The 23,390-nt window shown below is 42.3% G+C and overlaps 1 protein-coding gene across 1 annotated transcript in view; it reads right to left on the minus strand.

Annotated features, from left to right (window-relative positions):
- The window catches only part of LOC115464761 (triadin-like), a 135,424-nt gene that overhangs the window by 24,177 nt on the left and 87,857 nt on the right, over window positions 1–23,390 (minus strand). Inside the window, exons 19-23 of the mRNA XM_030195114.1 lie at window positions 20,982–21,026; window positions 16,961–16,981; window positions 12,479–12,517; window positions 10,105–10,143; window positions 7,618–7,662 (exon numbers count right to left, since the gene is read on the minus strand). Of these exons, the coding sequence (XP_030050974.1) occupies window positions 7,618–7,662; window positions 10,105–10,143; window positions 12,479–12,517; window positions 16,961–16,981; window positions 20,982–21,026 (189 nt within the window). The remainder of the gene's footprint in view (window positions 1–7,617; window positions 7,663–10,104; window positions 10,144–12,478; window positions 12,518–16,960; window positions 16,982–20,981; window positions 21,027–23,390) is intronic.

Below are 23,390 nucleotides of genomic sequence, written 5' to 3' on the forward strand. Positions count from 1 at the left end.
CTGCGAAGGTGAAAGGAGCCGTTTAAGGTTAGTTCCGGGAGCGACAGAGGGTGGGTGGGGGGGGGGGGGGGGGGGGGGCGGCCCGGGGTGCGGCCTTGTCCGGCTCTCGGCGGCCCTGCTTTCAAACAAAAATTTGCTAGGTCTTACTTTCGGGGGAGGCCTTATATCTACCAATTCAGGAAAACCTGTACTAGGTCTTATTTTTGGGGGATGTCTTACTTTCGGGGAAACAGGGTATGTCACATTGGATGTATTCATGCTTCATGCAGCCAGCTGTGGCATGTCTGTGTGTCGAGAACTGAAAAACAGGTTATTCTTGGGAGATTCCTTTAGGGAACTACGGGGTCCTTTTAATAACGTGCGCTGAAAAATGGCCTGCGCTGGTGTAGATGCGTATATTGGATGCTTGCAGGTCCATTTTTCAGTGCACCTTCAAAAAAGGCCTTTTTTGCTGAAAATGAACGTGCGGCAAAATAAAAATCAGTGCGTGTACATTTTGGGCCTGAGACCTTACCGCCACCCATTGACTTAATGGTAAGGTCTCACACGTTAACTGGGCGGTAATCGTCAGTACACTTGCACTGACGATTACCACCTGGTGAGTGCCACGTGGTAGAAAATAGAAATTATTTTCTGACACGCGTTTTGGACGCACATAGAAATTAGAATTACCGCCAAGGGCACGTGGTAACTAGGCAGTAGTTCTAATCTGACATGCACTGTATGCACGTAGGCGGCTACGCGTCTTAGTAAAAGGGCCCCTTAATGAGGTATCTACTTGTATATGCTGATGACATCCTGCATGAAGCTCTGTTGTGGAAAATGTCACGGACTGATTTGGTAAGGCCAGCAAACAGGCACATGAAGGTCTGCATGGCAGCAGTTGAATGCTCTTTATATATGTGAGCCACAAATGTTTCCATAGGCAGCTATGGCTTAATGATGAAAAAACACCTGCCTCTGAACCAACGCTACAAAACGAAGGTTGTGGGTTCAGATCCTACCCTTTCCCAAGGGTGGTGGTACCAATTCTTTTTTTTTTTTTTGGCCAAGGGCGGTGACCCCTGCATTGAAACTAATGCTACTTATGGTCACCAGTGTTTCATGATTCAGCAAAGGTCTGCGCGTGGCATGGCCGGTGCTACAAAAATATTTTTCTTTTTGTAGCACTGGTGTGTACCTGGCAGTAAACAGGCAGTGCTACGTGCTGCCAGGTTACTGCCAGGTTAGTGCAGGAGCCCTTACCGCCACCTCAATGGGTGGCAGTAAGGCCTCCCCCCCATATTGGTCATGTGGCTTCACATGCCGCATGTCCATTTCACGAAAAAAGAAAGACCTACCTTTTACCAGCTGCAGTAAAAGGGGGCCTCAGCGTACATCAAAACACGCGCCGACATCAGCTTTTGCCGCAGCTTCGTAGAAGGGGCGCTAAGCCCTTAATATCAGGCTGATTTGGGTGTCTAACTTTTCACCTGAAGTTTCATCTTACCAGTGTGTTTTTACTAGCAAAAAAAGGTGCCGGTACTCAAATGCTAGGCCACTCTTCAGGGGTGAGGTGATCACTGATGGACCTACCCCACAATTGTCAGGTCCCTTGTAACCAGTCACAGAATCTATGACAAGGCAAAATTGGTGTGTAGAGCCTGAGCTCTTTCATTAAAACTTGGGGTCCATGGGTCAATTTTAGCAGACAATGGAAAAGGTGCCGGTACTCAGTACCCCGAAGTACCCCCTCAAAAAAAGCCCTGCATCTTACTGTGTGGATGAAAGATAATGGTCAGAAACTGCTGCTGCCATTTGTCATACTGGATTGCTTCACCTACTTGATGAGTTAATGTTGCGCACATTACTTTGCTCCTAAATTTCTTTTCCCTGCCCACCCCCACCCCTGTTGCCCCTGCTGTCACCCACTGTTTCAGTTGCTCAGTTAGGAAATGTAGTGAACCTTGACATCATAGGTTCATAAGAACATAATAGCTATACTAGGTCAGACTAATGGTCCATCTAGCCCAGTATCCTGTTTCCAACAGTGGCCAATTTGAAAACTGAGGAGTAGGGACAGAGGAGGAAGATTGACATTTTATAAAATGTTGGGGAGTAGACACATTGTAGAGACCGTGGCTGTCTCCTCCAGTCTTACCCCCTTAACTAATCCAAGCCAAAGGGTTGGATCCAAGGGCTGGTATCTGCACTTAACCCTTAGCCTATTTTTTAAAAAAATACACAAATTATGGGCTTATCAGTGAAAGCTAGGAGGGAAAATCCCTTGACTGTGTGGTCCAGCATGGATTACCTAACCTGGACATTGTACAGTCTACTTATACACCAGGATCAGAGGGTGTAGGAATCTTACGTACATAGCCACCTCTGGAATCTTCTCCAGAGGCTCTGAGGTTCGCAGGCCAGCCCTCCTATGGACAGGACACAGTTGTTGCTCAGGCTGGAGGACCAGCCTACACAGTTCCAGCGCCTCAGCCGTGGAATTATTTGATAGCCGTTTATTGTGGTGCTGACTTTGTTTCTGAATATTGGCCAGTATATTTTAAGGCATGCTAACAAACCACATACATATTCATTGCACATCCCCAGCTAAAGTGGAGAGAAAAAAAAACTTGCCACTCAATATTCAGCTGGTAGTAGTCAGCATTTTAAATGTTGACTAACATTGTTTGAATGTATCCTGGATATTCTCTGGGTGATTGGTAGCTCCCAGACATTATCCAGGTACGATCAGTATTCAATGCCATACTCAGGTGTAGTTAGGACTGCATTAAAAGGCGAGGCAAAAAAAAAAGTAAGCCCCCCCCCCCCCCCCCCCCCAGAGGTTTTTTCTGTTTCCTCAGCAATCACTTTGCATTTCAATGTGAAATTTTAAGCTTTGTTTTTATTGTCTACTACATTTATGTATCAAGAACAAAGATTATTTCTAAACATGGTGAAGTTTGCACTATAAAACTACCAGTATTTGAACAATAAAAAACAAACAAATGGGGTACCAGCTTACTGTTAATGATATCACCAGTGACAGACTTTTGTCTGAGGAGCAATATTGAAGGCCTATCACAAGCTCCACTCAAAGCTGCAATCGCTGAACTCAAGGAAGCACTGCAGATGATCTGGGACAGCCTACCACAGGGACCAATCAACAAGACTGTTAAAGCTGGGGGTGGACCCTTTGAGCATTCATAGTAGCTGCACAATTCCGACACATTGTTAATTGTATCATTTGAATGATGTTACTGTGAGGGGGTTTGTAGAACTCTGACCCTCACCCTTAAGAATAGTCCCAGAGACAGCCTGAGCCACCTTAAGAGTTCTAGTTCAACCTGAGAGGAAGTGAGCAGGGAGAAGGTGTGGAGCCAGAAGCAGGAAGTATATAAGACGGGGCCTGAGGTACGTTAAGGAGGCCCAGGGAAGGAAGACTAGAAGCTCAGCAGATGCTGCTGCAGTTCCTGTGTACTAATTGTGACCTGGCTGAGGTAAGCCAATTTTACTGCTTGTTTAAGACTTGTAAGCCTTGCTTTGAGGTCTGTCTGAAACCAAACCTGGGTTTCAGAGTAACTGAGAACTTATGGGCTGTGTTTGGGGCGTGGCAGCCTCACAAGCCACAGACTGTTTGGCCGGCCAGTCAGAGGCCTGCTCAAGACTGTTTATTGAACTGTAGAGATTTTTTCACCCGATGTTCCTAGCTCGTGAAGTAACAGTTAAATAAACCATGTATTTCACATTTATATACCTGTCTGACTGTGTTATTCACAGGGCCACCCCACAACCCTCGCCCAGGGTATCACAGTTACTTTACTATGTTTTAGCATGAACATTTTTAATACATAAAAATCTCTATGTAGTAATGCTAAAATATCTGTAACAGCAACATAAGATAATTAAATGTTGTTTAATAGTAATATGTAAATATGATGACTAAATAGTACATACAATTTCTCACTGAAATTCAAAGTAATTGCTGAGAAAACAGCAAAAAAAAACCTCTAGGTTACTCTTTTTTTTTTTGCCTCATCCAGTATATGCAGTCCAACATGCCTGGTTAACTAACTATTCAGCCACGAGCACTGAATACCTTCAATGTCCAGAGAACTTACAGGTCTGCCTGATTCTATCCCTGGACCATCCCATCACTAACAAGAACGTGTCTATCTGCTTAATTGCTGCTGGATGTTAGTGGTAGGGCTGGTCAGTGTTATTTAACCAGGCAGGAGCCTATCCTACCTAGTTAAGTTGTTTTGAATATTCACCACTTAAATGATTGTATACAAGACTCATTTCCCTCCTATTCTACATTTGTTTTCATTTTATTAACCCTAGAACGCATGACGTTAAAAATATACATATTAACGTCATGGGGGCCTTTTAGGCCCCCATGCACATAATGTAGAAAAACACACTTAAATAACTTTCACAAGTTTATTTCAAAATTGCTCAATAAAATATGAATAGTGGACAACATTTTAATTATAATTTTTCACAGAAAACACCAAAAAATCTTTTTTTTCCCAAATTTCACGCAAAGACATGAAAACACACAAAAATGCATAGAAATCTATAGCAAACTAGCTGCAGCTACATTTTTATTCTAACTTTCTTTTCTATTATATTAGTCTTCCAAACAATTCTGACATGTTATTTTTTCAGAAGAGTGTTCTTTGCAAACAGTTTCCTTACAAGTGGAACAATATCGCTCAGTTTTCCTCTCTATGTTTCTTGGACACATGAAACAACGCTTTCGTTTTCTTTCTCCTGGCTCTGGAGTAATCTGAAACTGTACGCCACACCGTTTCATTGCTTCTTTAGTTTTCTTTGGCAAGCATTTCAAGTCGCTTCGCTCTATCATGTGAGGTATTACAAGTTCATGACAAAGGTCCTTCAAGAATAAGCGTCTCCTGTCCTTCCTCTGTGCATGAAATTCAGGATGAGTTTCTGTATAAATAATGAATGAATTTAGGGCTGCTACATCAAGCATATTTGAAAATAGTACTACAGGCCATCGTTTTGTTTGCCTCTTACATGAATATTCTCCCACCATCTCATCCATTTTATCTACACCTCCTTTTGTTGCATTGTAATGCAGAATGATTTCTGGTTTCAATTTTTGGTTATTGCTGTCAACACTGCAATCGTGATGCATGGTACTGAGTAAAATTACAGATTTCTCCTTCTTTGCCTTGTAAGATACCAAAGTCGCTTTGTTATTGAATCCAAAGACACTCTCATAAAGTGCTCGCTGACGATTGTGTTTGAGTGCTGCTGGAATTTCTCGTCTGTTTTGCTTTTTTAGTACCAACAAGTGTAATAGCTTTTGCAAGCAGAAAATTGCCTAGTTCAACATTGGTGAAATAATTGTCCATGGTGATGTTTCTACCTGAATTGAATATTTGAACAGCAAGAGTTTTGACTATTTCAGACCCCAGATCCTTCTGTACTGGTGCACCAACCTCTTTGCCACAGTAGATTACGCCATTTATGCCATAATAATTTGCAGAATCACACATAAGTACATAAGTACATAAGTAGTGCCATACTGGGAAAGACCAAAGGTCCATCTAGCCCAGCATCCTGTCACCGACAGTGGCCAATCCAGGTCAAGGGCACCTGGCACGCTCCCCAAACGTAAAAACATTCCAGACAAGTTATACCTAAAAATGCGGAATTTTTCCAAGTCCATTTAATAGCGGTCTATGGACTTGTCCTTTAGGAATCTATCTAACCCCTTTTTAAACTCCGTCAAGCTAACCGCCCATACCACGTTCTCCGGCAACGAATTCCAGAGTCTAATTTCACGTTGGGTGAAGAAAAATTTTCTCCGATTCGTTTTAAATTTACCACACTGTAGCTTCAACTCATGCCCTCTAGTCCTAGTATTTTTGGATAGCGTGAACAGTCGCTTCACATCCACCCGATCCATTCCACTCATTATTTTATACACTTCTATCATATCTCCCCTCAGAAGATTTTTATACCGTACTTGGCTGGCTTGCTGGGCATGTATTGTATGAATTTGCAGCGTCCTCTGAACGGTACAAGTTGCTCATCTACAGTAACATTAGTACTAGGATTGTAAAGTTTTGTGCAATTTTTGATAAATATGTTCCAGATATAACTGATAGGGGCTAATTTGTCTGTTTCAAACCTCGCTGCACGAGTTCGCTTATCATCAAAGCGAATGATCCTTCTAATTTCCTCATATCTGCCCACTGACATTGTCGCCTTATAGTGTGGATCAGAAAGTGGGTCCAGAAATAATTCTCGTATTGGGACATCATACGATTTTTGACTCCCTGCCAGCAGGAAAAGTCCAATATATGCATAAAGTTCCTCTTTTGAGATATTTTTCCAGGACTTATTTTTTGCTGAAGCGATACGTCTTCCTTCTAGGTTTGAACATAATAGGACCTCTTCTGCAATATTGTCAGAAAAATAAGTACAGAATACATCTTTAGGGGTAAAGTAACTGGGACTTCCCACAGCTCCTTGAACCTGTCTCACAATATTGTGTATTGGAGTACGTCCGACTAATGTAGGATTACTGTCCCAAAAAACATTCGTTTTGGATGTTCTACTTATCACTTCTTGAGGATCCACTAGATTCACTTCTTCATCATCAGAAGAATCACTGGATGAGGATGTTTGATTAGCTGGTGGCAGATATTCTTCATCAGACAAAGATAGTTCACTTTCATCATCGCTTTGAAACATAATCGCTTCAATCTCTTGGTCAGTCAGACACTTGGAGGAAGACTGTGCCATTGCTGACTAGATGTTAGAAAATGAAACAGATTTCCTCTCAACAGCTTAACTTATCACAGGTCCTTCAGCAATTAGCTCACAGTGTATACTGTCCTCAGTGTTCAGAGGACCTGAGGTGATGTCATGGCCTTATCACTCCCTCCAAAAATCACATGACATCCTCACATGTTATTATCCACACCCTGGCCCCTCCACCAGCATTACTGAGTACAAATAAAGTAACTTGAGACACAAACACTTCTGAGAACATGATAAAAACAGCGGGGGCCTAAAAGGCCCCCAATTCGTACAGATGTAGTTTTCACCAAACAAGCATTGTTACACCATAATGCCTATGAAAAAAAATTATATGAACAACTGGATATTATCAACAATGACATACTTGAGTAATACCTTGAGTTTCAAAATTCTAACTAAAGTAATTTTGCAGATAATAGCAAAAATGTAAGCATGGGGGCCTAAAAGGCCCCCAATATGCGTTCTAGGGTTAAAGGGATATCTTGTGAGTAAAAATGTCTCCCCTTTTCCCTCTCCCTCCCTAATCATGGCTATATTCCGTGTGGCACTGATTGCTTGATTGCTAGCTAAGGAAGTCCTTAATGATAAATTGTGCAGTTTTGGTTTAGGTTACAGTATGGTCAAGCAGTGCCTTACCCAATCATTCCTTGGCTGTTTACTCAAAGAAGGTCAAGGAAACAGGTGCAAAATGAGAGCAATAGAATATTTCAGGATACAACCAATTACAGAGATGCTGGTGCTGCTCACGTAATTAGTATGCCTAAATATTCATAGAATGCAAGCATTTAAACCAGCAACTCTATTTTTGACTGCACAGAGATTGTGAGCAAACATTACCTGCTGTTACATTGCGGTGCTGTAGACTTTCCTTTGCCGAAGGTGCTGCAGAAAGCAAACATTAAACGCTAATTACATCTGCATTGCTTAAAATAATTAATGCATACTTTACAGACATATCAAATGACCACCAAACCTTTTGTCCTATGTGTAGACCTTAATTAAAAGGGAGTTTGGAAGAAAAACCAATACATCAAAATGAAATTTCACAGTAAGGATCAAGCTACCTAGATATCCTTATATGACAACTCAGGACACACCCAACTAGTCAAGTTTTTCAGGATATCTTAAAGGAAATGTATGAGAAATTTGCATACACTGCCTCCATTGTATACAAACCTCTCACAGACGACCTGATTTATTAAGCATTTTCCCCAAAGATACAGGATGGGAAAAAGCCTTAATAAGTCACTCTATAGCAGTGGTTCTCAACCCGATCCTTGGGACACACCTAGTAGTTAGGTTTTCAGGATACCCACAATGAATATGCATGAGATAGATTTGTATACAATGGAGGTAGTGCATGCAAATTTCTCTCAGGCATATTCAGTGTGGGTATCCTGGAAACCTGACTGGTTTAAGTGTGTCCCAAGGACTAGGGTTGAGAACCACTGCTGTTTATTAAGAGATCCTTTTAGTAAGCTGCAGTAAGCACCAATGTGTTCTTACCGCAGCTAAAAATGCTTTACCATGGGGTGCAGTCAGGCATCCCATGGTAATTATGGGATCGGCACTGGGGGCTGGTCTAGGGATGGAGTGGACGTGCTCTGTGCTAATTGGTTAGTGCATCTACATACCCGAATCAACCCCCCCCCCCCTCTTTCCCCAGATATAAAAAAAATTAAATAAGTGCCTTGGTAGTCTAGAGACCTCCTTCCAGACCTGACCCCTCCTTCCCCTATATAAAAAACACAAAACCTTGCCCAGTAGTCCAGTGGTCCCCATCCCTCCCTTTCTCTTCCAAAAAAGGTTCGTGTGTCTAATGGCACTCCCTTTCCCAACTCAAGCTGGAAACACTTTCTGGTGTCAAGTTGCACCCACCCCACCTTGCAACCCTTTGCCCAGGCCCCCCTAGACTCCCGAACCTCTTAAATGAGGTAGGAGCAATGCCCACTCAATCCTGTCTCGGATGCCATCATCTTCAAAATGGTGGCACCCTGCCCTGTGTAATTTGTTTTTGTTTATTAAAATGTGATATATTGCTTAATTTATATAATCTAAACATTTTACAATAGACAAAAGAACTCCAATGAATAGATGGGAAAGAGATAATCATACATAACCAAGTACACAGGATCTCTAAGGGAGTGAAAGGCAGAGTAGATGACATGAGTGAGCAGATTGGATAGGTCATATAATCTTTATCTGCCTTTATTTTTCTCTGTTTCTATATACTCATTCAAATACAAACCCCACTGTCCAGGCATACTGCAGATAGTCAGCCCTACCCGTCTGGAATCTGATCTTGAAAAGCCATCTTAAATATATAAATATATATATATATATATATATATATATATATATATATATATATATAAAATAGGTTGGCCCCACCCTGGTGCTTCCTAGGATGTAGCACGGTGCCTGAGGCAGGAATGAGTGGACATTGCTCCTGCATCATTTAAGGTATGGGAGCTGGGAGCCTGGACAAGGTGTTGCAGGATGGGGGCTAGGTGCCAGTAGACACCAGGGAGGTCTTTTTCAGGTTAAGCTGGGTTGGGAGGGGTGTGGTGGCCACTAGACACTAAGGATATTTTGGAAGGAGGGAGGGGGCCACTAGACTACCAGAGCAAGTTTTTAACTATCAGGGAAAGGGAGGTACTCTCTTTTAGGAAGGGAGGGTGGCCAGTAAATGACCTGGGTGCAAATATTTTTTTCAAATATCAAGGCAAAGTGGGGAGAGGGGGTTGGATCAGCACTGTTCCCTCTAAGCTTAGTGGGAGCCCTCCACTTACAGTCCTGCCAGTGGGGGGAGCTCTTTCACTATCACATTTTCAATAGGGAGGAACAAGCAAGTTCCGCAGGACTCCAGGGAACCTGCCTGTCCCTAATGACTGAAAACACAGTATTGTAGCACTAACCCCCACTGCAGTTGGAGGACAAGAAACATTGTCGGTCAGATCAGGGTGGGCCAGGTGGGAAGGGAGGAGAGTCAATTGCCGCTCTGGCACTGACAGAAGGGGTGACATTTCACAATGAGCAACAGATTACTGACATGATTTTAATGCAGTGCAATTTGCATGCTCATTTCTTATAGCATGCCAAGGTTGACTGTCGCAATATTTTTGTGGTAGAGCTGCATGCTAAACCAGCTCTACCACCAGGCTTACTGCATTGACTTGCTAACTCTGACTACAGTGATTGTGTGCACACAGATTTAGATGGTCACATACAGGGGATTTTTAACTATGTAAATTATCTGATGAAATACTGTGAAATCTGATCTCAGAGTGAATGATTCTATGTCCCTGAATCATTTGTTCTTACCTTCTTTTTCTTTCACCGTTTTCACTGGCTTTTTCTTGGCTAAAACATTTGAAAATTCCAACACATTATTTTAAGACATGTTTCTGACTGTGGCATTAAAATAGCTTAAAATGATGCAGGGTTCATCAGTCATTAGAGCTTCAGGGCCCAATATTCAGCCTGGATTTAACCAACCAGAAATGGCTCCTGTCCAGTTTAATTGACTGTTCAGGCTAACTGCTAATTTTCAACAGCACTTAGGCCTCCTTTTTACAAAGCCATGGAAACGATTACTATGCACCAAATGCCACAAAACCCATAGGGCTTGAATGGACTTCATTGCATTTGGTGCACTGCTAATCACTAGTGCGGCTTTGTGAAAGGAGCCCTTAACTGGTTAATGCTGCTGAAAATAACTAGCTACTGCAACACTGAAAGCTGGCTATTTTGGGGACATTCTTCGAGCATAGTCGGCACTTGGCAGGTTAAATCTACATATTCAGCCCTTAACCAGCCACGGTCACTGCATAAATAGGACTGCATAAAATTCAGTCCAGTCATTGGGGACCCTTTTACTAAGATGCGTAGGCACCTATGAGCGTACAATGCGCGTCAAATTAGAACTACCACCTGGCCCGGGCAGTAATTCTAATTTTGATGCGCATCCAAAACACGCGGCAGAAATTAATTTCTATTTTCTAGTGCATGGCGCTAACCAGTCAGTAATCAGCAGTGTATGCGTGCTGACGATTACTGCCCAGTTAACGCGCGAGACCTTACAACCACCTTACCGCTAAGTCAATGAGTGGTGGTAAGGTCTCATGCACATCCATTTTCGGCAAAAAAGACGTTTTTTGCAGGCATGCTGAAAAATGGACCTGCGCGTGTCCAATACACATGCCTACACCAGCACAGGCCATTTTTTGCCACGCCTTAGTAAAAGGGCCCCTTTATGCAGTAACACAGTCAATTAAGTGCTAAATATCGCACTTAAGTAGCTATGTGTTAGCCAGCTCTGGATACCTGAAAATTTAATGTCAAATGTTGGACATGGCCTAGAATTGAATTTCCAGGTTTAATACCAGTTGCGGTCACCAAAATGATAATCGCCAAACACTGATAGCCACCGGCTGACTATCAGGCCCTTAAAGGTTGTAACCTGAAAGTGAGATTCAACATACAAAGGCTAAAGTCATAGGGGTCATTTTATTTAACTCTGCCAAATATGTGAATTAGTACATGGTAATCATGAATGAATACTAATTACCATGTAGCATGACAGCACATGCTAACTGCATAGCATAGGATGAAGTGGGAAATGGGTATGCTGTCGAGTGGGGAATGTGCCTGGTCTGCACTTTCCAGTTAGCACATAGGGTCCGATACGCAGAAGGCAGCGCATTAGCTGTCCACTGCTGGTGTTAAACCCGGATATTTAATGCTAAGCTGTATCCAGCAAACAGAACTGAATATGCAGGTTTATTTTGGGTGCTGAAAAATTAACCAGCTATGCTGATATTCAGCGTTAACCGGTTAACTTTTTAGTGGTCAAAGATAGGCCTGCTATTTAAGTGGCTTATTTTGACCACTCAGCATAGCCAGTTTGGCACTGAATATGCGTGCCTAACCAGCTATGTTGTATGATAGAGCCAGTTAGCCGCCAACTTTCAGCGCAAGATTACCAGTTATCTCCCACTGAATATCCATGGTTAGGCGCTTAAACCCTATTTCACTGGCCAGGAGTCATTCCTGGCCAGTTAAATAGTTTTGAATATTGGGGGGTTAGTACTTCACTGATTGCTGCCACTTGTACAATTAGTGCAGATGCACTTACCACCTCCTTAGCGTATCTGGGGTAACGATGAATGTTTAACAGGCAGTAAAGAACTTTTTCTGTGCAGCAATTGTTTGTGGATATTCTGGGAACATCCCCAAACAGTTCATGCACAGGCTTTGCACTTAACTATACATTCATTTTTGTATTTAGCATGTACAGTATAAATGTAAACCTTTATTGCACTTTAGTAAAAGGGTCCCTTAGATATGATGAAACACTCATGATTCAAAAACATGTTTTGTTCTTATCATTCATACTGTAGTCCTCTACATGCTGAAATGTGAGAAGCTTGATAAAGTAACACAAAGTTCATAATTTATGAATGCACATTTAAAAAACAATACTAGCATTATTAATTGATAAAGCATCTCACCGGTGGAACTAGCTTAGTTGATATTTAACTTTACTGCCTGCTGAAAACAATATTTTCCTTTGACCTGAAACTTCAGGGGTTAATATTCAAAGTGAGTTAACTGGTTGAGAGGCTCTTTTCCTGTTAACTCTCGCTGAATGGACTCCGAAGAATATTCTCCTGATTATGGTATCTACAATAGTTACCTGGTTCTTTGACCTCTTTTCTAGGTTCTGCATCTGCTTCTTCAAGGAATCAGGGAGTCATAAAGAAAGGGTGAAAGCATGAGTAATTAAAAAAGACATCTGCTCATCTTGACAAATAATCCTTTTTGGTTGAAATTTTAATTTGCTAACAAATAGGCCTTTACTATGGAAATGTAGTTTGCACTCACAGGATCTGACAATCAGTCAATCAACTAACAGGCATATTCAGATACAACTCACTTAGCTGTCATTTAAAGAGCAGAAAAAAGGAGAAAAAAAAAACAGCCATTGAATTTAAATTTCAAGCAAGCCTCTGACAGCTGGCTTTGAGGCACATTTTTAGGGTGGCTGTGAAAATGCTTTCCCATGGGGCAACATCCTTTTTGATAACTGTTTTCCCTTTGGTGTGCTAAGATTCAGAGCACAGTGACTTCAATATAACGCACGGACTCTGCCAACCACTTACTCCATTTTCATTCTTTTAGGCTTAGAGAGGAAAGAAAAGATAAACCTTCTAGTAAAAATGTAAATGTGGGGCAGTAGAAGCACTTAGCAGTTTGACAAATACTTGCATGTCTCTGGCTCATGGAGCGGGAAACCTACCTTCACTATGTTATCAGAACCATAAAATTAGGAAAGGATGGAAAAGATTTGCTAACTTAGGGGGGCATTGTATAACTGGCACCTTCACTTAGTGCCCTAATGATGTGTAGCAGAAGCCTATTCTGTAAGAGGACACGGTGTCCATATTCCGTTCTAGAATACGAGAGTAACCCTTTGTCTAACATTTATGAGTCTGCAGTTTCATTGGCCACAGATCTAATGTAAGTGCATGCCTCTAAAAGTGGCAGGATTATGTATAAGAGTGGGAGCCCTGTCCATGTCCCACCCATGCTCTACCTATGTGTACAGCCGCCTTGCATTGATGTGCTATGTAAGTTAAGCATGCTTAGGTGCCCTGCTGGCATTTTCATGGGTAAGTTTACAGTAATGCATTGTTAGCATTTTAGACATTTATGCCTGCAAGGAGTGCACAAATACAGTCACCTAGATTAAGAATTGTCCTTTTAATGCATGAAATGCTGATTCCCCCCCCCCCCCCCCCCCATTAATGTCATGTTTTTTTACAATTTTGCTTTACAGTTAAGGCACCTCAGGATCTTATCGTATGGAAAAATGGCCCATGAATAATGCATTACTCCGACGGGCATTATCAGTTAGGAAGTGAATTGTGACTACACAGTCATAACACACCATGTTGTCTTGGGAAAATTGCCTAATTATGCATTTAGTTCTATCATTTTTAGAACACAACAGTTTCATCATTTTTTATGTTAAACTTTGGGGCATGTTTAGTAAAGTGCAGTTCGTTTTTGCACTTACCACATCCATGGGTGCAAACCTTAAGGTGCAGTAAGTACAAAGCCTATGTGATTTGCCCAGTATCTGTTCTGCATTTACACACAGGGCAGAGGTGTTTTGCACAGGCCCATGTTGCATATCACAGCAGATAAAAGGACAATTTGATTTGTGTCGAAAGATGGGTGTCCTTCTCTTTCGAAAATGAGCCTGCTAGTATTCTATAATTAAATCTGTGCATCCAGATGCCATTCTAGAATAGGCTTTCACAGCATATCCTTGGGGTGCCTAAATGGAGGCACCCAGTCATAGAATTGCCCCCGTAGGACTGGTGTACCCAGACTATCTTCCAGGGCATGCAACATGGACAGTGGCACAAACCTACACAATGTAGGTGTTGTAGTGGTGCAACCCAACCCCCTAAACAGTATCACTCTCCAACCAAACCATCCTATGACCCTCCCAGCCATGCCCCCCCCCCCCAACATAAGGCCCCTGGAAAGAAACCCCTCAACATTCAAATCTCCAATCAAGCCCCCTCACATTGAAGCCTCTTCCCAAGATCAACCCTGTCCCTACAGGAGAAGGGAATCCTCTCAGTTGAAGCTCCACCATATCCCATTTCTCCCCACCCCTGGTAGTCTAGAAAGCTAGAGTGAGAACAGTCCCTTTCTGCCCTCACAATGAAGCTACTCTTCTGTGACACTGAGACCTACTGCTATGAATCACTAAGGATTATCCTGCCATATAAGGACAATCACTCTTGAGGTGCTGTTAAAAGTGCAGGTGCCCTATCGGGAGTTGCGACTGCTACCGTGCAGCACAAACCTACGCACTCAGTGCCAGCCACACCCTGTCACCACTTGCGTATCGCCCAGAACCCACCTCTACCAACACTAAGCAGCTAACAGAATTTTTACCATGCTGATTTATTTTAGTGTGCAGTTACTGTTAGCAAGGATCTGTAATGGTTCACTCACCATCCCCTCTGTCTTGTCTAAATCTATCTAGACTATTAAAAGCAGCCTATGAGCAAACTACACAAAATTAAGTGCATAACATATTATCAGTGTTAAAAAAAAAAATTCCCATCCATGTATACTGTGCAGCCAGTAGTCTGCAATTAAAATACAGCCAGAGATGACCATAAACCTCTTAATTTTACACTGATCTAATTAAATATATATGCATTGCTTCAAGGAATGCAAGTGTAGCAAGAGCTTCACATTACAGGATTGCCACAGACTTTGCTCTTATAATTGGAAGAAAAGCAAAGTGCATGCAGAACACATGTGAGGCACACAATGAGAGAAATCAATATCCCTTTGGAAATGCGGTGCAGCCAGCCTAGTGGGTCAAGGGATGCTGTTAGGACATATGAAGCAGGGGACAAGCGCTGGATTCTCGGTGCAGCCCTTTATCCTATTGGTTGACACAGTTTGGCTGAAATAGCACTCACAGTGATAATGAATTAACTAGAATTGGCATTGGCTGTTAATTTAAAATTGGATCTTACCTTTTATCATGTGTGTTAGTGCTCTGGACTTTACAGGGATGGGCCCCCAATACTTAATTGATATGATTTTATAACATCTGGCTCATACAATGTACACTCCCTTAGATTTGGTTAAAAGTTTTATTTTCCAACCTTTAAGGGAATGCAATGTAAGTCTATGAGGCCCTTTTACCGAAATTTGGTAAAAAATGGCTGTGCTAAGACCATTTTTTACCACATGGCTAAAATGGCCACTTTTTCGATTTTTGGAATTAATGGTCATGTGCTAATTCTCCCATTAGAATGTGAGCCCCCTACCACCACTTATTTTGTAGGTGGTAAGGGCTGGTGCACCCACCAGTTAGCACACTGCAATATAGCTTGCTAACTAATTATCACAGAACACACCCCCTCTCCACCCCCTGACCCACCTCCAGACCTAAAATACAAATTTTATTTTTTAGCACATGGGAAGTGCGTGTCTATCACAAAATTACTGTGGGACGCCTGAGCGCACTCCTCAGTCACGTATTTTAAGCTGAGGTAAGCACGCATTACTGCTTTCCACAGCTTAATAAAATAACCCCCTGTTAACTTTATCATTTCCATATCGAGCAGCAAAATGGTGGAATGAGTTGCCAATTGAAAAACAGTTTTCCCATTATAGATTGCCCAGGAAGCTTTGAAAATGTTTTTAATTCAAAAATGTGTATTGAATAAGACTTAATAGTTTCTTGTTAAGGTTGTTAATTCCTAAGTATTCCTGGCTTCTTTTTTGTAAACCGCATTGAACTTTTTAGGTATATGCAGGATATACATATTTGTAATGTAAAAGCTATCAATGCTATGAACAAACTTGAATTTTTTGGTATTGGTGGCTTATATATTTTTAGTAAAGTTATAGGTATGTATTGTCCATTATTTGAGTGTCCCCCACCAGTTTGAGGTACAACATTGACTTTAAAGGTATTCATTATATAAATGTTAATGCCTTATTTACTGAGTTCCCTTCCCCCGCCCCCTCCATGAAGCTGCACTAGTTCTATTGAAGTTTCATCATAAATCAATCTCATTTCCAGAGAAGGCAACTCTAGTACTTAAACCTATACCAGAAGTTACATAACTCTAGTCCTTGAGTACCACAAGCTGGCAGGTTTTCAGGATATCATAGCGATTATGCATCAGATAGCTTTGCATTATACTGGGTCTCCAATATATGCAGATCTATCCTATACATATTCATTATGGATAAGCAGTGTGCCACTAAGACCGGGTTGAGAAATGCTGCTGTACCGTCTTATTGTTTATTTATTTATTTATTTTATTCGTTGCATTTGTACCCCACATTTTCCCACCTATTTGCAGGCTCAATGTGGCTTACATAGTACCGTCAAAGGCGTTTGCCCAGTCGGTGGATAACAAATACAAAGTTGTATAGTGATCGTATGAGGTATAATTTTTAAAAGAAAAAATTAGAAGAAAACCCCAGAAAATATATTAGGCTATGAAAAGCAACATGATAATGAATCGAAACAATATGGCCTTGCAGAGAACCATATAAAAGCAGCAGAAGATCGCATGCACGCAAAGTCAGTTTCAGAGTCAGGACTGAGCAATTTATTACATACTTGGTGCTGCTTTTGATTTGGCTGGAAAGTTAAGAAATTAAAATACAATATTAAAATGTACAGAAAAGCATCCTGAAAATAAATTACTACTAACGCAGCTTTTCATTTTTAGCTAATTCTGAAGACAGGTTTTTGTACACATAGGGCATGATACTCAAAAGGATTTAACTGGGTAGGAGTGGCTTCTATCTGGTTAAATCATGCTACTTGCCTCAGGAGGAGATATTTTAGCTGCATGGAACTGCTGAATATTACCTGTGTTCACTGTGGCACTGTCTGGGTACAGCCAGGGTGGTGTGGTCCCGGAAGTTATGCAGTCACCACAGCAGTCCTAACTTTGCCTGGTTAGCTATGTGGCAGGGGCGGACTGACCATTTGGGCAACTGGGCAGTGCCAGAGGGCCTGGGTGACCAGCATGCCGCTGGTGATGTACTGGCCTCAGCGGGGGGGGGGGGGGAGGGGTATCAACATGTTTCCTGCCCAGCTTGCTGGGCTGCATTATTCCCACCATCACCATATTTTAAATATGGCAGCTGAGGCTTTCGAGACCTGCAAGACTACCGTGGGAAGTCTCGGCCGCCATTTTGAAAACATGGTGGCGCCGGCAGGCAGGGGAATAGTGGCAGTGCAGCAGGCAGGAAAGAACATGCCCCCCCCCCCCCCACAAACACACAAGCCACTAGACCAGTAGGACCAGAGCAGTGGGGACATTGGCTGTGGTGGCAGGGGGGTGTCAGGCAGTGGCCGGGCAGGGGGCCCAGACCACCCTCAGTGCACAGGGGCCCGGACCACTCTCAGTCCGCCCCTGCTATGCAGGTACAGCACTGAATATTGGCCATACTCGCATATCTTCCACGTATTGCCACCAACCCAACTATTCACTGCCGGTGCCTGGACAAGGCTCAGCATTGAATGTTAACTGGTGGCGGTCGGCATAAAAAAAAAAAAAAACAACCTCTCATTGGCACTGGCTGAACATTGACTTGATAGTTCATAACATATTACTATTGCTACTTCTTGGTGTGATCTGAAACTGAATAACCAACATATTTCTAGTCAGGATAAGTCTCTACTATACAGTAAGATTTCATTTACAGAGCAAATGTGAGCTAAGATACTAGCTTAACACAAGTAGATAGGTATGTGGTGCCTGTATCCTGATATGGCATTAAGGAGCAGTGCCTGCTAATCCTGCAAGTACCAATGAATTCTCCTTTCTGACGACAAATGGCATCACTCCACTTTCCTCATGTACAACTAAGAGAAATGGCACTAGGTTAGTCAGTACAATATTCAAAAGAGCTGAGACTAACTTAAAGTGTTTGGCACCTAGTTCTGAGTTATTGACCACCCTCTCCAATCTCCCTTAAGTCTATTTTTTACAAGGCACACACCCAATTATCTTTCATATTCATATTCATTTCAAAACTATGCTTCTATCCCACAGGGCTTCCTATCAGGGGTGCCCTATATACCTAGCACCCTATAATAACATTTCACCCCAATTATTGAGATCAGAAAGAAATGTTGTGGGGAAAAATAGATTTAAAGGGTGATTTTAGGATTTGGTGCCCTTTACATGTACACAAAGTTGATCTACAATAGGGCATACACGAATAAGTAGCGCGTTTACAAAAAGCCGCAAAATAAACACAGCACACACAGATAAGAAAGAGGATGTCCTGTGTGTGTGGTTCAACACTGCTAAGAGTATACACTGTCATGTATGTATGCATTATTAAAAAAATTGTGTGCCAACAGTACACACAATTAACATGCCCCTCTGCCAAGAAATTAAAATTTAAAGAAAACAAAATGAAAAATAGCTCAAACAATACAGGTTCTTACAAGTACCACTTAAACCAACTCCCAGGCCCCATCCTGTATCTTATCATCAAGCTTACAGTAATGAGAGATTCCTAAACTATATGAGGCTGTTGGCCAAACATACAACCAACATGTTTTCACTGATGTTCAGATTATAATCGTGACCATTCCAGTGCAGTCATAACTATGATCACTATGCCGATGACCCCTACCTCCAGGAAGCCAAATTTCTAATTTAAGATTACACAAATGGCAGCTCTAAGTAGGTTAACCTAGCATTCTTGGGCGATTAATGCAGCTTTACCACTGGAAGCTAAGTGCCATTTTCTGCCCATTTCTTTTTATTCTTCTCTCTTTAGCCCTCTAAAATACCACATAGTAGAGCAAACACTCAAGTTATCTCATAAAGTAGGTCTGCTTTGAGGCCTTGTGGGACTGGACCTGAAAACCAACAACATATCCAGTCAATTTATGTGAACTTAATAAATAATTTTACCTAAAACGTTTCTGCTTAAAAATGTATTTCCACAACTGAAATGCCATTAATTTGTCTTCCCACAGGAAAATAATTAAAAGAAAAAAGATTAAAAAATGAATTTCTACAATTTCCATCTGTACCCAGCTTTTACAACACACTTTTTTTTTTTACATATAAAATACAATGTTGCAGTTTAATGTAAAACAGATCATTTTAAAACCAAGAGGTTGATACTGACACTTAGTCAGGTAAAACTAACATTCATCGGCATAAATTTTCCACTTAATATTCCTTCTTTGTTCGGATAACTTTATCAGCACAAAATTGCCAAGTGGATAAAACTAACTAGAAAAAAAAGTAGGCATGTTTAGAGTAGGGGGCCAAATTTAGCCAACAGAGTCATTATTAGCACTATCCTACTTCGCCGAGCAGACATTACTTGACTGAGATACTGTAAATTTAAGGGACAAGATGTTCTAGATCAGATCTGTAACAATATTCAGCCACTTCTCTACCTGAACAAATGTCAATGTATTTGACAATGTAATTATAAATGAACATGAACAAGGTAACTGAACCAATTTGTCTGTTGATGGCTAACAAACAATTAGCCTCTAAGTAAATGAAAGGTACTTTTTTCGTCAGCAGCAAATAATTGGGGTGAAACTTTGAGAGAACTCGGCTCCTCATCTCTCTAAGCATACATTTGATTTCTCCCATGCAGGGGGGTCCAGAGCCTGAGGTGAGGGGGCACATTTTAGCCCCCCCCCCCCCCCGCTGCCGCCACCACCACCACAACAACTTTGACCCTCCCCCTGCTGATGACCCTCTCGATTCCCCCCGCCACCAACCCTCCCCCGCCACCACCTACCTTTGCTGGCGGGGGACCCCCAATCCTCGCCAGCCGAGGTCCTCTTCATCCGGCGCAAGGCACAGGACGTTAGACTCAGAAACAGGACCACGTAGCTAAGCCACTGCTACCATGGGGTTGCTGTGTACCAATTTGGCACTACCGCTAGGCTGCTGCAGGACCCACCAGTAGTGCCTGCCCTCACTGTGTGCCATTTCTGGTACCTCAGAAATTTACTTTTTATTTGAGCATCAGGGGCATGCCTGGTGGTAATCAGTGCTGCCCAGTTACCGCCAGGCTCCCCCAGGAAATGGCCACGCAGCAAGTGGTTAACTTACCATATAGCCATTTTCTTTAAAAAGGAAAAAAAGCCTTTTACCTGCTACAGAAAAAGGGGGTTTTGGCATGTGGCAAATCCATGCGCTGATGCCGCTGCAGTGCTCCTTTTACTGCAGCTTGGTAAAGACATAAGCATCGCCACACTGGGACAGACCAAAGGTCCATCTAGCTCAGCACCCTGTCTCTGACAGTGGCCTGTCCAGGTCACAATCACCTGACAAAATCCACAGAGCAAAGCATTTTGTACTGCTTGTCCCAGGAATAGTGGATTTTTCCCTACGCCCATTTAATAACATTCTATGGCCTTTTCCTTCAGGAAGCCGTCCAAACCTTTCTTAAACTCTGCTAAGCTAACCACCTTAACCCCAAAGTGTACTATGATGTCAGCTACAGACTCAAATTCTCCCATTAATGTGAAGGTCCTCTAAACTGTAAATCTGAAACTGACTAACAATAGGATAGCACTCTGACACAGATTATTGGAAAATGGATCACTCGGTGACAAAGTTTGTATATCGTTAATTTACCTGGTTTGGTTTGTGGAGGCAATTTTTCATGTTTTAATTCTTGTTCTACAAGTCAGAAACCCAGAAAATCAGATGTATTGCACAGAGAAGGAAATACTGGCGCACACATCATTTCAAAACTATTTTATGATAGACAGAGGGAGTCCCAAGCTTGCCAGAAATGTGGGAAAGGCTCTACTTAGCACAGCCCTAAATAAGCAATAAAGAATTGAGAGAAGATCCTTGACCATCTCCAGGAGAGAGCAGTACCAGTTTACCCCCCAGCTCAATAACATCAGGCAAGGAGAACAAGGTACCTTTTCCTGCCCTGGGAAGGCAAGCAAGAGGGGAGGGGGAACAGGAGATTTATTGCTGGAAAATAAGCAGTACATCATGCAGCCTTGGTGGACCCTCTATTTGGAGAGACATAGAAGAAATGGAACAGCCCATGGAGGTAGAAGCTGCCTGTCATTGCTAAATACAGCCACGGCTGGCGCAAGGGTAGTGAACACCCTATAGGAACCTTCAACCATGTGCTCCACAGGGGTGGCTCAATGACATACCATCCCCTTTCTGTAGGTCAGCATATCCCCATTCCCTCTCTAACCCCCCCCCCCTCCATAGCTAATATCTCCCCTTCACCTCTCTACCCTCATCCTGTTGCTAGCATCTCTCAATAACCTTTCTAACCCTGCCAGGCTTCCAGCATGTTTCTTTCCCTTCTAACCCCAAACCCACCAGCATCTCATCTCCCCTTCCCTACACTTACATGTCTAGAATCTCTCCCCTTCTCTCCCTGCTTTTGGGCCACTTCCAACCTCTCTATTTTCTCTTGCACCAGCCCTGAGTAACAGAAAAGCAGAGATGCCAAGTCACACATTATGTCTCAAACTCAAACATGCTCTACTTCCCAATAATTTCTCCAATTTCTACTCAAAAGATCAGTAGGGTCATGATAGGAACTGTCAGACAAGCGTGCCCGCCTCTTCTTTGGCTAAATGAGCCAGGTATATAACTAGGGGTGGTACCACAATCTTCATTGATCCATTTTTAAGCTTTTTTTTCTATTAATCCTAACTTTATTTAACCAAAATTTTTTTTTTAAATATTTATATTTTCAAGAGAATCTTTATCATTTTTTATAGTTCGCATTCATAAGAAAGTAACAGGATATCTCTTGAATTAAAGATGAGTACTTAGCTTTCTAGCTGTAAGCAGTAGTATGTAATGGAGACCAAATCTTTAATTCAAGAGATATCTTTCTGTGCAGGCAGGATGTGGCAGAGAAAAGATTTCATGGCTTCTCTAGAAAACAAGTTTAAATGTAGCTGAGGGGAGGAGGTTGAGAACACAGTAATATAGGGCCCCTTTTACCATGCTTTGGCAAAAGGGGGCCGGCGCTGGCATCAGCACGTAGTTTACATGTGTGCCAAGGCCTCCTTGTATGCAGCTGGTAAAAGGGAAGTCTGCCTTCCTGCAGGAAATGGCTGTGCTGCAAGTAAAGCACTTGCCGTGTGGCCATTTTGGGGGAAAGCCCTTACTGCCACTTATTGAGTTGGCAGAAAGGGCTCCCGCATTAACCTGGTAGTAACCAGGCAGCAAGCAGCACTGCCAGGTTACCGCCAGGTACAATTCGGCGAGAGAAAAATAAATGTATGTAGCGCAGGAAATGACAGCATGCTAGGGGTGGGAAGTACCACCAGGCTCCGGTGGTACTTCCTATATAGCCAGTGGTAAGCACGCATTGGGCTTATTGCCGCTTAGTAAAAGTAACAGAGTAGATGGTGGCAGATAAAGACCAGTACCGTCCATCCAGTCTGCCCAACAAGATAAACTCATTACATATGGTACAAAGTGATACATCATACGTATACCTGATCTTGATTTATCCTTGCCTTTTTTAGGGTATAGACTGTAGAAATCTGCCCAGCATTGGTCTTGTTCAAAAATTTCTGAAGGTGTTGTCAAAGCTTCACTCCAGCCCATCCAAGTCTATTCAGCCTCAATCAGGGCACAGACTGTAGAAGTCTGCCCAGCACTGGCTTTCCTACCTAATCTCCCCTAAGCATCTTTGGATCTGATCCTTCTAAACAGGATTCCTTTGTTTGTCCCATGTTTTTTGAATTCTGTTACAGTTTTCATCTCTACCACTTCCTGTGGGAGGGCATTCCAGGTATCTACCACCCTCAGTGAAAAAATACTTCCTGACATTATTACTGAGTTGGTTCCTTTCAACTTCAATTCATGCCCTCTAGTTCTACCACCTTTCCGTCTCTGGAAAAGGTTTGTTTGCGGATTAATACCTTTTAACTATTTGAACATCTGTATCATCCATCCCATGGCTGGACCATGGGCTGGATGAGGAGAGAGAGATGCCAGCAGGGAGGGAGAAAGTTTTTGGACAAGGGAAGGAAAAGAGAAAGATGTTGG

Source organism: Microcaecilia unicolor, chromosome 3 (assembly GCF_901765095.1).
Source record: "Microcaecilia unicolor chromosome 3, aMicUni1.1, whole genome shotgun sequence".
Taxonomy (NCBI): domain Eukaryota; kingdom Metazoa; phylum Chordata; class Amphibia; order Gymnophiona; family Siphonopidae; genus Microcaecilia; species Microcaecilia unicolor.